The sequence below is a fragment of the Gopherus flavomarginatus genome, chromosome 25 (assembly GCF_025201925.1).
Source record: "Gopherus flavomarginatus isolate rGopFla2 chromosome 25, rGopFla2.mat.asm, whole genome shotgun sequence".
NCBI lineage: Eukaryota > Metazoa > Chordata > Testudines > Testudinidae > Gopherus > Gopherus flavomarginatus.
This window is the reverse complement of record NC_066641.1, coordinates 2,312,872-2,326,114: the sequence shown is the minus strand read 5'-3', so window position 1 is coordinate 2,326,114 and position 13,243 is coordinate 2,312,872. Positions and strand designations below refer to the sequence as shown.

The 13,243-nt window shown below is 56.7% G+C and overlaps 3 protein-coding genes across 3 annotated transcripts in view; 1 reads left to right on the top strand and 2 right to left on the bottom strand.

Annotated features, from left to right (window-relative positions):
• Positions 1-13,243, bottom strand: part of DCAKD (dephospho-CoA kinase domain containing) — a 153,890-nt gene that overhangs the window by 91,448 nt on the left and 49,199 nt on the right. The gene's annotated exons all lie outside the window — the stretch shown is intronic.
• Positions 1-13,243, bottom strand: part of PLCD3 (phospholipase C delta 3) — a 57,429-nt gene that overhangs the window by 24,558 nt on the left and 19,628 nt on the right. The window contains exons 2-4 of the mRNA XM_050934931.1: positions 6,903-7,064; positions 2,219-2,447; positions 1,031-1,160 (exon numbers count right to left, since the gene is read on the bottom strand). Coding sequence (XP_050790888.1) covers positions 1,031-1,160; positions 2,219-2,447; positions 6,903-7,064 — 521 coding nt within the window. The remainder of the gene's footprint in view (positions 1-1,030; positions 1,161-2,218; positions 2,448-6,902; positions 7,065-13,243) is intronic.
• Positions 1-13,243, top strand: part of ADAM11 (ADAM metallopeptidase domain 11) — a 672,244-nt gene that overhangs the window by 645,844 nt on the left and 13,157 nt on the right. The window lies entirely within an intron of this gene.

The window sequence follows — 13,243 nt, the reverse complement described above, 5'->3', positions numbered from 1 at the left end:
TCAAAGAAATCTGATGAGGTTCAACAAGGACAAGTGCAGAGTCCTGCACTTAGGATGGAAGAATCCCATGCACTGCTACAGACTAGGCAACGAGTGGCTAGACAGCAGTTCTGCAGAAAAGGACGTAGGGGTTACAGTGGACGAGAAGCTGGATATGAGTCAGCAGTGTGCCCTTGTTGCCAAGAAGGCTAATCGCATTTTGGGCTGTATTGGTAGGAACATTGCCAGCAGATCGAGGGATGTGATCATTCCCCTCTATTCAGCACTGGTGAGGCCACTCCTGAAGTACTGTGTCCAGTTTTGGGCCCCCCACTACAGAAGGGAAGCGGACAAATTGGAAAGAGTCCAGCGGAGGGCAACAAAAATGATTAGGGGGCTGGAGCACATGACTTATGAGGAGAGGCTGAGGGAACTGGGATTGTTTAGTCTGCAGAAGAGAAGAATGAGGGGGGATTTGATAGCAGCCTTCAACTACCTGAAAGGGGGTTCCAAAGAGGATGGATTTAGACTGTTCTCAGTGGTAGGAGATGACAGAACAAGGAGCAATGGTCTCAAGTTGCAGTGAGGGAAGCTTAGATTGGATATTAGGAAACACTATTTCACTAGGAGGGTAGTGAAGCACTGGAATGGGTTACCTAGGGAGGTGGTGGAATCTCCTTCCTTAGAGGTTTTTAAGGCCTGGCTTGACAAAGCCCTGGCTGGGATGATTTAGCTGGGAATTGGTCCTGCTTTGTCAGGGGGTTGGACTAGAACCTCCTCAGGTCCCTTCCAACCCTGATAGTCTATGATTCTATGATGGGTGGGGCCAGGGGAGGCAGTGGGGGCCAGGGGCAATGGAGGGATGAGTGGGGCCGGGGGAGGCAGGGGGGCCAGGCCGATGGAGGGAGGGTGGGGGGCCAGGATGCCAGGTTCGCCCAGGGCCCCATTTCCCCTGAGGCCGGCCCTGCCCCTCCCACCGGAGACACGGCTCCCTGGGGGCGCGGCAGCAGGCACAGCGCCACGGGCACAGTGGCAGAGGGTGGGGTGGTACCTGGAAAAGCTGGTAGGCGTAGATGTCGTTCATGTCAATATTGATCATCTTCAGCATGTCCTTGATCTCCTTGAAGGACATCTTGTTGTCCTTGTTCTTGTCGGCTCGGTGCAGGATGTCATGGATCCAGATGCCGGAGATGTAAGGAAAGAACACGGGGGACAGACTCCCGGTGCCCGTGCCCCCCAGGCCAGGCCTGCCTGGGGCTGCAATGAACTGGGAGGTGTGATGAGTTCACGCCGGCCTTTGCCTGCGATGGGGCTGAGGTCGGCTCTAGGGGCCTGACCCAAAGATCCCGCAGCCGGTGAAAATGACAAGGGCGTTGAGCAGAGGAGACCTGGCTTCCCTGCTGTGCCCCCAGCAGCTGTTCTGCTCCCAGCGCCCTGGGCAGTCCCCGCGCAGCTGCCTGATGGTGGCACTAGATCGTCCAGTCATTTCACACACAGCTAGTGCAGGTCGTACAACAAAACCGACAGCCGCTCAGCGGTGGAGGGTTTTCCTGGCTGTCTGCATGAGCCCTCTGTGCCAGGGCTCGTGGTTTGCACAAGGGCCCCTTTCCTCACTCCACTGACGCTGGGGCATGGGGGCAGAGAGGGGATGTGCCCGACACCAGGGCATGGCACAGCCAGGAACAGATTCCAGCCCTGCCTCACCTGGCTGCTTCCTGGTACATCACTAGGGCTTTGAGAGCCCCAGGTAGGCAGGGCTACATGGGGCCCTGTCTAGTCGCAGCTCTGCCATGCCGCCCCTCCAGCACACCTGGCCGATGAATGAGAGTCACGCTGTGTGCTTGGCCCAGCAAGGTGCGTGGGGCAGGGCCAGAGGGGCACCCTGCACTCTGCCCTGTGCGCTTAGCCCAGGCATGTTTCCACTCCAGGAGGGGTCGCCAGGACAGGGCTGGGCCTGATTTTAGGGTCTGTTATGGTCTGGACCCCAGTGCTGCAGGACGGGACATTTCTGGCCAGACACTCAGGGCTATTGACCCCGGTGTAACCCTGCTGGCCTGGGTCAGGTCTGGTTTGCTTGGGGTACGTGCAGGGAGACAGACCCTGGGCAGCAGATCTGTGTCTCCTAACAGCAGGCTGGAATCCCTCCCCATCATCCATCGCGACTGTGCCCAGCCCCATGCGTGGCAACGGCCCCCGGGAACAAGGGAGCGGAGACCCTGCTGGTCAAGGGAAAGGATATTGATCAAGCTTCTCTCGCTGGCTCATGGCTTCCACCTTGGCCATCAGCTTTTTCAGCCCCCGGGCCCACCTCTTCGCCTCCTCCTCGCTCTGGGCAGCCAGGTCCAGGTTCTTCCGCCGGCCCTTGAAGACGATGGTGAGGCACTGTGTCTCCGGGAAGTAGCGGCCGTGCTTGCGGAGGCCCTCAGACTGGTAGCCCTCCCGCATGGCTTCGATGTGCATGATGGAGACTGCATGAGACAAGGCACAGCAACAGGGATGCGGTCAGAGTCCTGTGCTGTGCCCTGGGCTTTGGCCTCTCTTCCCCGCCTCCCTCTCGCCTGCTGAGAGCCCTTGAGAGCCGGCGACCGGCCAGCGGGTCCAGCCACTGATGGGGCGCAAGACAGCAGCACATTTCAGATGATCAATGAAATCTGCTGCTAGGGAACCCACCAGCCCCACTGCGTGACTATGCTCGGAGGGCTGGAAGGGAGGGGAAGGGATCCCACAACATATGCACCAATGACTAGCCTGCCCTGGCATCCCATATGTTCTGCTCCCTCCCTAAGCCACAGCCAAGGTCTCCCTTCCGCCATTCCTCTCCTCCCCAGGAACTCTGCCCCATTCCCCAGTCCCTACCGGAAACTCAAGCCAACTCTTGCTTGAGGGTCTGAAATGCTCAGCTAAGTGGATGGAGATTTTCCATCTCATTGCCAGCTTAGGCCTCCTGGGCCCAAACCAAAAACCCCGATCCAGCCCTGCGGCCCCTGGGGAAAGCACCTTTGCTGCTGGCCTGTTTTCATTACAGGTCAACCCCCAACTGGGTCTGGCCACTGGGTCCCACCTGGCCTGGGGGACTTCTTCCTTTAGGGCTGCCAGCACCAAACATGGCGGAGTTCAGAGAGCCAACACACTCATGGCCCTGGCTTGTGTGTCTCCAGCTCGTCCTGCAGGGCACCTCTGCGCAGGTGCCTGCCTCTGGAGCCAGGGGAAATCTGACCCTCAGCCTGGCACTGCCCAAAGGGGACCATGAAGGCTGGTAAAACCAGAGCCAGGATTGCAGCAGAGCTCAGGTTTCCAAGGGTCCCGACGGTCAAAGCAGCGCGACTCCCAACGTGCCGAGCCCTTGGAAAGGGCAACCCTGGGCCAACGTGTGCCTTCCGCAGCACACGCTGGCTCCACCTTGTTTGGAGCCCAAACCTGGCACGCCCCAGCAGGTCAGCTCAGAGCTCTGGGAAAACTCACCTGCAGCAGCACCAGCGAGTTTGGCCAGTCTTGCCCCTGATCTGCAGCATCTGCTTTCGGTGGCGTGTTCCCTGCCCTCTCAGGGCCCATGGGAACTGGAGCCCTGCTAGCTGGCACTATTCAGAGTGGCGGAGCTGAGGTGGCACGAGCGGCAGGAGGGGTTAGCCACCCTGAGTACATACCTTGGGCCTTGTACGGGATCGGACCAGGCACTAGCCCCTTCTGCCGCTTACATCACCACAGCTGCCCAGCGTGCTGGCTCCCTTGGACCTAGCACTGCTGCCTCTTGGCATGGGGACTCCCCACACGCTCCAGGGCAGAGGTACCTTTACCTGCGCAGCAAACTTCAGAGCCACGGGCAGCACGTTCCCAAGGGCTCGGTGCCATGACCAGGGCTCTCAGGAGAGCTGGGCGCACGCTGGGAGCTGAGCTCTTTGGAGAACATGGCCCCAACCCTCGTTGCTCTGTTCAGTAAGGGCCTGCCAGGGCCCGTGCTCAGTACATTCCAGGAGCAGGGGCCTTAAGACCCATCCGCCAAGCTGCCCTTCTCCAGAGACAGCTGAGAGGAAGGATGTAATCCTATCTGCTGGGATGCCATCTTATGGGGATCTTGCAAACTGTCTTCCTCCCACCTACTCTCTGCGGACTCTCTATAGATGATGCGGTGAGGTGCTGAGTGCCCTCCACTCCCCAGGGCTTTGCAGGATCAGGCAGACAGATTTTCACAAGACCTTGGCCCACTGGATGCTGAGCTCTTGTGAAGTTTTGGCCCAGCTAGTGGGGGCTGACACACGACAGTCTGACCCTCAGGAGCTTGGTGAGCAGGTGGATGCTGGTCAGGAGTGTCCGACTTCACCCAGTGCTCATGTGCAGAGATGGGAGGAGCAGCTGAGCCAGGGTCTGTATCCTCTTCCTGGCTCTCGTTGGCATTTTATTTAATCAGTAATGGCTCTGGCCTATTGGCTGTGTTTGGTCTGGGTGTCTCAATACCAGAAGGGTGTAGGTAACATCGGGGGAATTCAGTAAAACGAAGATCTGAGGAGCTAGAGACACTTAACAGACCCAAGTCAGCCTGCAAACGTGTGTCTGGCTGTTTCACTTTGTGCACCTGGGGCAGTCCCACTGGGACCCATGGGGCCACTGCTGAGTGAAGCGCACACAGCCCTGCTGCAGAACCCCACCCCTGCGTGACCAAGCAGGGATGGAAAGAGGCGTCAGAGCCACCTGCATGTATGTGAAGGGTATGGGGGAGAGAAGGGTTATTTAGAGTGGCCCTGGGAATAACAGACCTGTGGCCATCACCTACTGCGGGTGAGCAGAGGACATTGACTCCACCTCCAGCGAAAGCATCTCCTAGCAGTGAGATCCCAGGCTGGGGAAGGGAGGGAGCCCAGTTGTTTGTGACGCTGAGCTAGAAAGCCAGGTTTGCAAGGACTCAGTACCCAATGTGCCCCCCGCATGCTGAGTTCTTTGGAAAATGGAGCCCCAGGTGAATAAAGCAGTGTAGGAAGTTGTACAGAGAAGGGCCTGGCCCTGGGAGAAGGGAACTAGGTGAGCAGCAGTTCTGCAGAAAAGGACCTGGGGATTACAGTGGACAAGAAGCTGGATATGAGTCAGCAGTGTGCCCTTGTTGCAAAGAAGGCTAACGGCATATTGGGCTGCATTAGTAGGAGCATTGTCAGCAGATCGAGAGAAGTGATTATTCTCCTCTATTCGGCACTGGTGAAGCTACACCTGGAGTATTGAGTCCAGTTTTGGTCCCCTCACTACAAGAAGGATGTGGACAAATTGGAGAGAGTCCAGCAGAGGGCAACGAAAGTGATTAGGGGGCTGGAGCACATGACTTACAAGGACAGACTGAGGGAACTGGGATTGTTTAGTCTGCAGAAGAGAAGAGTGAGGGGGGATTTGATAGCTGCTTTCAACTACCTGAAAGGGGGTTCCAGAGAGGATGGAGCTGGGCTGTTCTCAGTGGTGGCAGATGACAGAACAAGGAGTAATGGTCTCAAGTTGCAGTGGGGGAGGTCTAGGCTGGATATTAGGAAACACTTTCACTAGGAGGGTGGTGAAACACTGGAATGGATTACCCAGGGAGGGGGTGGAATCTCCTTCCTTAGAAGTTTTTAAGGTCAGGCTTGACAAAGCCCTAGCTGGGATGATTTAGTTGGGGTTGGTCCTGCTTTGAGCAGGAGGTTGAACTAGATGACCTTCTGAGGTCTCTTCCAACCCTGATATTCTATGCATCTATGACATAAGGGGTATGTTTTAATCTCTAATTTCTGTTGTTCTAATCCCAGACCAGACAGAGCCCATGTGAGCGTAGGATTTGCTGTCTCCAACAGAGATACTGACAGCAGTTGCTGTAGTGAAGCATCAGAGCAGTGCCTAGGGTCGCCATGTCCAGGATCAAGGAGGGGGTGTGTCTGTTCACCCAGAAATCAAACCCAGTGCTTTCGATGGGGGAGCGAGAGGGGTTTCTGAGCAGAGTGATGGGACTTCATGGCTGGGAGATAAGGATGAAAATGCACCTTGGCAAACCTGTTAACTCTGCCTGCTGTCCTGCCAGGGCAGAGAAACAGGAGCATGGAGCTGAGAACCTGCTTGGCTCATGCAGCTGGATTTTACAAGGTTCCAGGCAGGACCGGCGCTAGGGGTTTGAGCGCCCTAGGCGGACAGCAATTTCGCCGCCCCGCGCACTGGTCCCGCGGCTCCGGTGGGGCTGCTGCAGTGGTGCCTGTGGACGGGCCGGTGCTCCACGGCTCCAGTGCAGCTGCCCGCAGTCGTGCCTGCGGGAGGTCCACCGGAGCCCCGCGAGGAGCCGACCGTCCGCAGGCACGACTGCGGCAGCTCCACCGGAGCCGCTGGACTCTCCGCAGGCACCATTACGGCAGCTTCACCGGAGCTGCCTGCCGCCCCCTCCAGCAAAATGCTGCCCATCAATTATTCTGGCGCCCTAGGCGATTGCCTAGGCTGTCTAAATGGTAGCGCCGGCCCTGGTTCCAGGCTTGGGCCAGCTGAGTTCTGTGCTTGGGTGGGTGAATCTGGAGTCCAGGTTCTGTGCTGGGGGTTCTAGGCTCTGTGTTGAGTGGGTTTTATGTTCTAGTTTCTGGCCTCGTGTTCTAGGTTATGTGCTCTACATTATGTATTGGGCAGAATGTTGGGTTGTAGAATTTGCATTGGTTGGGGGTTGGGTTCTAGGTCAGTGGGTGGGAGGGATTCTTGGTTCTGTGTTGGAGGTGGGTTGGGTTCTAGGTTCTGAACTGGGATCTGGGTTTCTTGTTTCCAATTTTGAGGATTTCAATAACTCGGTCCTGGGTTAGGGGTTGTTATAAAAGTGGATGGGTAGGGTTCTGTGGCCTGCCTTGTGCAGGAGGTCAGACTAGATGATCATATTGGTCCCTTCTGACCTATGAGTCTAGGAGGAGCATTTGTGGCCCTGAGTCTCAGGCACTGGGACTTACAGATCTGCTTGGAGCGAGCCCGTTTAAAGCAGCACTCAGACAAGATGGTCAAGCCGTCCTCCTGCAAGCGGTAGAACCGCTCCTTCTTCCGTCTGCGTGACTTGATCTTCCAGAGAAAGGAGCCATTCAGCATCACCTTGATGTCCTCATCATCTGTCAGGCCTGCAGGGAGCAAAGAGGAAGAACCCATCAAGCCCCCCAAAGCCACCACTTCTGCAGCAGGGCTAGTAACTCGGCTGCCAGTGCTGCGTCACTCCGCAAGTAGCCAACTGGCCTACCCACCCGGTGCCTGAGCTTTGCCAGCTGACCCGGGCCCTGGGAGAAAGGAGTGTGAGGGGCATCTGTCCGCTGCACAGTCAGCGTTCTGTCCTGCCTTGCTGGGAACCCATGCCCCTAACCAACGAACACAAACACCAGCTAAAAGGCACGGGCAGCATCCACTCTAGAACGTGGGGCTTCCCGTTCCATCCAGCCCAGATGCCTACAGCTTGAGTTCCCGGAAATTCTCGTCTCGCTGCAGAAGAGGTCGTACACCCACACTGGCCACAGCTGCACTCACCTGTGCTCTCTCTCTCTCACACACACCCCTAGAAGGTCTCACAATGGTTTCTGGCATCACACAGATGGACTGTTGCTAGGGTTTGCTACTGAGATGGCAACCCTGACCCGCTGAGTGTGTGGGCACCAGCCCAGGAAGCTCCATGTGTTGTTCAGTGTAAGGGTCCTGGTAACATTCTTGCAGGAGAAACATGAATCAGAGGCTGGGCCGTGGCAGGCAAGTCAAGGAGAAACGGCTTTAACAGCTCTTTACCCTTCGATAGTGCCTTTCAGACCAGGGCCTCCCTGCACTTCATAAACAGTAAGGATTTTAGTCTCACACCACCCCTGTGAGATAGGTCCCCATGTTATCCATGGGGAAACTGAGGCCTAGAGGGGCAGTGACTTACCCAAGACAGCCAGCAGGTCAATGGCAGAGCCAGAAATAGAACCCAGGCAGCCTCATTGCTGCAGCTCCTAGACCCTGCTCCCCTCCCAGAACCAAGAATGGAGCCTGGGAGTCCAGATCCCAGTCCTTTGGCTCTAACCCTCACTCCCCTCCCAGAGCTGGAAATGGAACCTAGGTGTCCTGATTCCTAGGACCCCTGCTCTAACCTTAGACCCCACTCCCTCCCTTAAATACCTTGGGCCAAATTCACTGACGACTGAGGCCTTGTGAACATGAGGCCCTGCTGCGCCACTGGACTTTTAGCAGGCTAAAATCTCCCAGACTGGCTTCAGTAGCCTCTGGGAGATAGAGCCCGATTCCGTAAGACTCTTGCCAACCCTCCTGGTTTCGCCAACCCCAGTGGTGGGTATCATAGGCTGTGGGAGGCTGTACTTCCCCAAGTAGCTTGGCATGGCCCAGCCCATGCTCTGCCCCATTCCTGGCATTCTGCCCTGGGCCAGGCAGGCTGGGGCTGGGGCTATCTGGCCTTCTGTGGGGATTCAGGGTGGGAGATGCTCAGGCCACACTGCCTACCCGGCCCTGTGGCCACGCCACCTGGCACACCGGGGCCGTGGTGGGGGTGCTCTGGGCTTCTGTGGGGCGGGTGGGGGGTAGAACAGGAGGGGGAGGGGCAGGGTCTTGGGAAGAAAGGGAGGGGCCAAGGGTTAGCCTCCCCACAACCAGTTCACGGGCCACCCATGGCACTGGCTGGATTCCAGCCCCACAGCCTGAGTGCAGGGCTTTGACACTGGCCCAGCTCTGCTTCAGCCAGAGGGAGGGGAACCTTCCTGTATTGAACCAGTCAAGAGCAGCATTACCAGAGGGGCTCAGCCCAGTGGCCAGCACCAGACGCTTCAGAGGAAGGTGCAAGAGCCACATAGTAGCAGATGTCGGATAATCTGCACCCCCCAATAGGTCTAATGAGACTGGCTTAAGCTCTGAAGCAGGAGGGTTAATATCCCCGCCAGAATTTTTGCTAGCAATAATTCGGATAACTCAGGATTTTCCGATATCCACGGAAATGTCCAACCCTTTTTTGAATCTTGCAACGTTCCTGGCATCAGTGGTTTCTGTGGCAGTGAGTTCCACTGGCTAATTAACTGTTGGGTGGAAGGGTTTCCCTCAGTCAGTGTTCAGCACTGGATTGTGTCTCAATCCGTTCCCGACAGAGCTTTGTGCCCTGCCAGCCAGCCCAGGAGCACATCTCCTCTCAGAGCTGCAGGGAGGCGGCGGTTAAGCCAAGCAGGGACATTGGCCAGGATGCTCTGTGTTGTGACGTTATGTAAAGGCAGCTGAAGAATGACCAAAGGGGCCAATTCAACTAATCCAAACAACTATCCAATGGGAGGAAGGTGGATTGGTTTCGGACCCCAGCTGGCGCTCAGCCTGGCACATGCCCCACTGCATTGCAGGGGAGGTTATCCGAGCAGACGCAGCTCTGAGATCCTGGTGTACCAAGCGCAGACTGAGAGGCCATCGTAACAATGCCCGTCTAGGCGGGCGCTCGCGGGAAGAGCTGGGGAGGTGGAGGGGAACGCTGGGTGTTTGTTTTGGCCCTGTGTGTGGGCAGATGTAAGGCCACAGCCACGCCCTGAGGGAGTTCGTCTCCTGCACAGCCTACAGCCCACATGCCCCTCTTAGACCTTCCCGGGTCTCCAGGGGGAAGATCCCAATGTGCATGGCACTGTGTGAGGAAAAACACCCAGACTCCTCTGTCTTCAGCCCAGATTCTCCCAGATTCAAATACACCTGTGCAGGGCGGGAGCTATGACCGGCACTGCTGGGTCCAGACTGTTCAGAGATTCCTTGACTGTAAGGCCACAAGAGAGCATTACAATCTTCCCGTCTGAGCTCCTGCCCGCCCGGGCATTCCTGCACCCAGCCCAGAGCTTTTGGGGGAGCCAAGCACATCGTTTAGAAAGAGACGCCCCGTCGTGACTGCAAGTGGCTGAGATCCCACCACATCCCGAGTCAAGCACCCTGCTGCACTGTGCTCACTGGAACCGTGCCGGACTCAGACAGTTCCCATGACAGTCACTGGGCAACACACGTGGGGCGCTGGCAGCATAACCCAGGGGCCAGTGCTCCAAGCTGGGCGTCAGGAGACGCGGGTTCCTCTCGGCTCTGGCAATGGCTTGTCTGATCACTGAGGCCGAGTGTCCAGTGGGACACCCTAAAGCCCCTCCAGATAGACTCCCAAAAACTGAGACTCTTGAAAGCAGAGACCTTTGAACACTGCAGCCTTAAGCACTTGTGTTCCCCACCCCCCTTCCTAGATGCTGGACACAAAGAGCCTGGGGTAAGAGCTCAGGCCGCACCCCTCGGTCTCCTTGGCATCATGCAGTTTACAATCACGGTGCCATTCAACTCAGGCCTGTCTTGAGCAAATATCAATTTTGCAAGCAAAGCACAGAGGGAGCTGACAGCTGTAGATACAGCACAGGCTGGGCTCCAGCTCTAAATATCCTGCCTGATGACCGATCCGCTCCCTGGCGAGCAGCCACTGATTATCTGAGAGCAACGAACCATCAGCCTCCCGCAAACCACAGTGAGGGATGTGCACTTCTGAGCAGGGTTTGCCTTGAACCTTCCCCCGGGGGCTGCTCTCCCTGAGAGTCCAATGCCACCTTGCAATCTTCCTGGAAGGGGTCTCCATAAACAGGTCTGTAACTGGGCACAACTCACCCCTGCGGCACCTCCTGCTGGTTGCTTCGGGAATTAGCTCAAATTCCAGCTCAGAGTGCCCTCTGCAGGCTGGTGATCTGCCTTTCAGCTACTGGCCCCATGTCCCTCCCTGGACCCCAGTGCCCCATTTATGTGGGGTTCTGCCCCCTGGCAGTAACCCCTTCCTCTTTCTTAGGGGTTTCCCCTACCTGGGAACCCCCCACCCTCTATCCCCACTTTGCCTCAGTGTCTTGGCCACTGCCCAGTCATTAGCCCCACACCCTGGGGCAGACTGCAGTATTAGCCTCTCATCATCCGCAAAGGGGGATTGGACCTGCTGCCTTGGCCTACCCCTGGTTGCACCCTACAACCCCAGTACCTCCTAGCCTAATTCTAGGCCACAGCATGGGGCTTTCCAGGCAGGAGCTCCCCAGCTCCACTGCCTTTCCCCAGCCCTGCTTTACTCTAGGTACCTTGTCAGTTCTATGCAGCCAGGCCTTTCTCCCTCTACAGGCAGAGGAAGACTGTCTGCCCTTGGCTTCCCTGGCCTTCTTATTAGGCCCTGTCGCTCTGTTTGGGGCATGGCCCCCAGCTGCAGCCACTTCCCCAATCAGCCCAGCCTAAAAGGGCTGCTTTCTCCAGCCCCAGCCCCAGCCCCTTTCCCGGGCTGTTTTTAACCCCTTCCGGGCAGGAGCAGAGATCCACTCTGCTACAGGGTCACATGTTCCCAGCACTATCTCAGGGAAGGTTAGAATGGGAGCTAACCAAATATAACTAAGGAAGCAGCATGGTACGTTAGCAGGCTGGGGGAGTGGGAGCCAGGACACCTGGGTTCCATTCCTGCGTCTGTCACCGAGTGCGCTTGGGCAAGTGGTGCAGGGCCGCATCTCCCAGGACTCTCCACTCACAGTTGAGGGTCAGATTTTCAGAGGACACCGGCACCCAGCGCTTTTCAGGTGTGCTGAGCATCTGCGGCTACCCTCAGGACATCCGTGCTGCGGGCAGGTGACCGTGGCTTCCCAAGGGGGCGGTAAGGCTGTTTGAGAAGCACTTGGACACCCACCGCTGCAGGATGGTAGCGACGTTCAAAGCGCGGTTAACTAGAGAACACCTGGCGCAGCTGTTACCTTTAACTAGGAAACACCAGGTGCAGCTGAGTCCCAAGGTCCCTGTGGAGCACATGGCCATCCAAGTCATTGCTATGGACTTGCAGAACATCCTCCATCCCAAATACAGGGCCTAGGTCCCTCCCAATGGAAAAGGGCAGGGTCTTTGCCTCTGTGTGATACTGATATTGAGGCCAAAGACTCCAAGGTGAGTGTATCTGATGCTCCAGGCTGCTCTCGTCTACCACGCACACAGAAGGCGAGACAACCGCTGGCTCTGAGTGGATTTCCCAAAGGAGGGTGTTGTACAGTAAATGACAGGTAATCACAACAAGTAAATCAAATTACAGGCTGTGTCGAAGCTGCCCAGAGCAGCAGGGGATGCAAAAGCATCCAGCTATAATCTGATCTGAAACTCACCACCAGGTAATGGCCTGTTTTAGGACCTAAACTCACCGAGGGATTTGTTCTGACCTAGTAAATGTTCCAGGCACACAGGCATGGAGCTAAAGAGATGCTAGTTTTAAGCGCCACATTTAATTCTCGTATACATTTTTAAAGGGTTACGAGATTTATTTGGGGGGAGGGAGAGTTTTGTCTGGGATCAGCAAAGTATCCAAGTTGGGCAGAGAATTTCACTAGGACTTGCGCACCAAACTCCCTCAGACTCCTAAGAGATTCCCAGTCTTAAACCTTCCCCCATGGAACATGACCCAGCTGTCTGCCAGCAGGGGAAGAAGGAAGTGAAACTGGCTAGAAACACTGCCAGCCTGGCCAGCCTAGTTTCCCTGTCTATGCTGAGTGAAAGGCACGACATGAACAAGCCACATTCACGATGAGAAGCCAGGTTCTGCAGTTCCTCCCAGCTGCAGTCACCTGGTGCTGCAAGCAGCACAGGGCCAGGAAGTGGTTTGGAAAAGATGATTCTTCTCTGGCCGGTGGGTTTGATTCTCCTTTGACGCAGGCATGGGGGGAGCCACTGCACTGAGCCAATGGAGTTACCTGCGGGTAAAACTAGGGGAAGGGAGAGGAGTACCAGGCTGTGTCTCTTAAACTCATCAAACGACGTGGAAATTCAAGGGCCATGGAAAATCCATCCACTGGCTTGTCAGGGAAATAGCCAGAAATGGAGTGTAAACTCGCTTTCCATCACCTCTTGTACATGATTTCTCCCTCATGGAATGGAAACATGAAGAAATCGCCCCTCGGGCCCGAAGTTGCCTAGATTACAGAGTCACTTTTCCTGTGCCAAGGTTCCAAAGCCTTTTGATGAATGAGTGCACTGATCAGAAAGGCCCAGGCACACAGCTACCCCCACCTCTGCCCCCGAGACTCCCTGCATCGCCTGGTGCACTCGGCAAGGCCCACACGGCTACCCCCGCCCCCGCGACTCCCTGCATTTCCCGGCGCACTCGGCAAGTCTCACACGGCTACCCCCACCCCCGCCCCCGGGTCTCCCTGCATCGCCCAGCGCACTCGGCAAGTCCCACACGGCTACCCCCGCCCCCAGGACTCCCTGCATCGCCCGGCACACTCGGCAAGGCCCACACGGCTACTCATGCCCCTGCCCCCGGGACTCCCTGCAT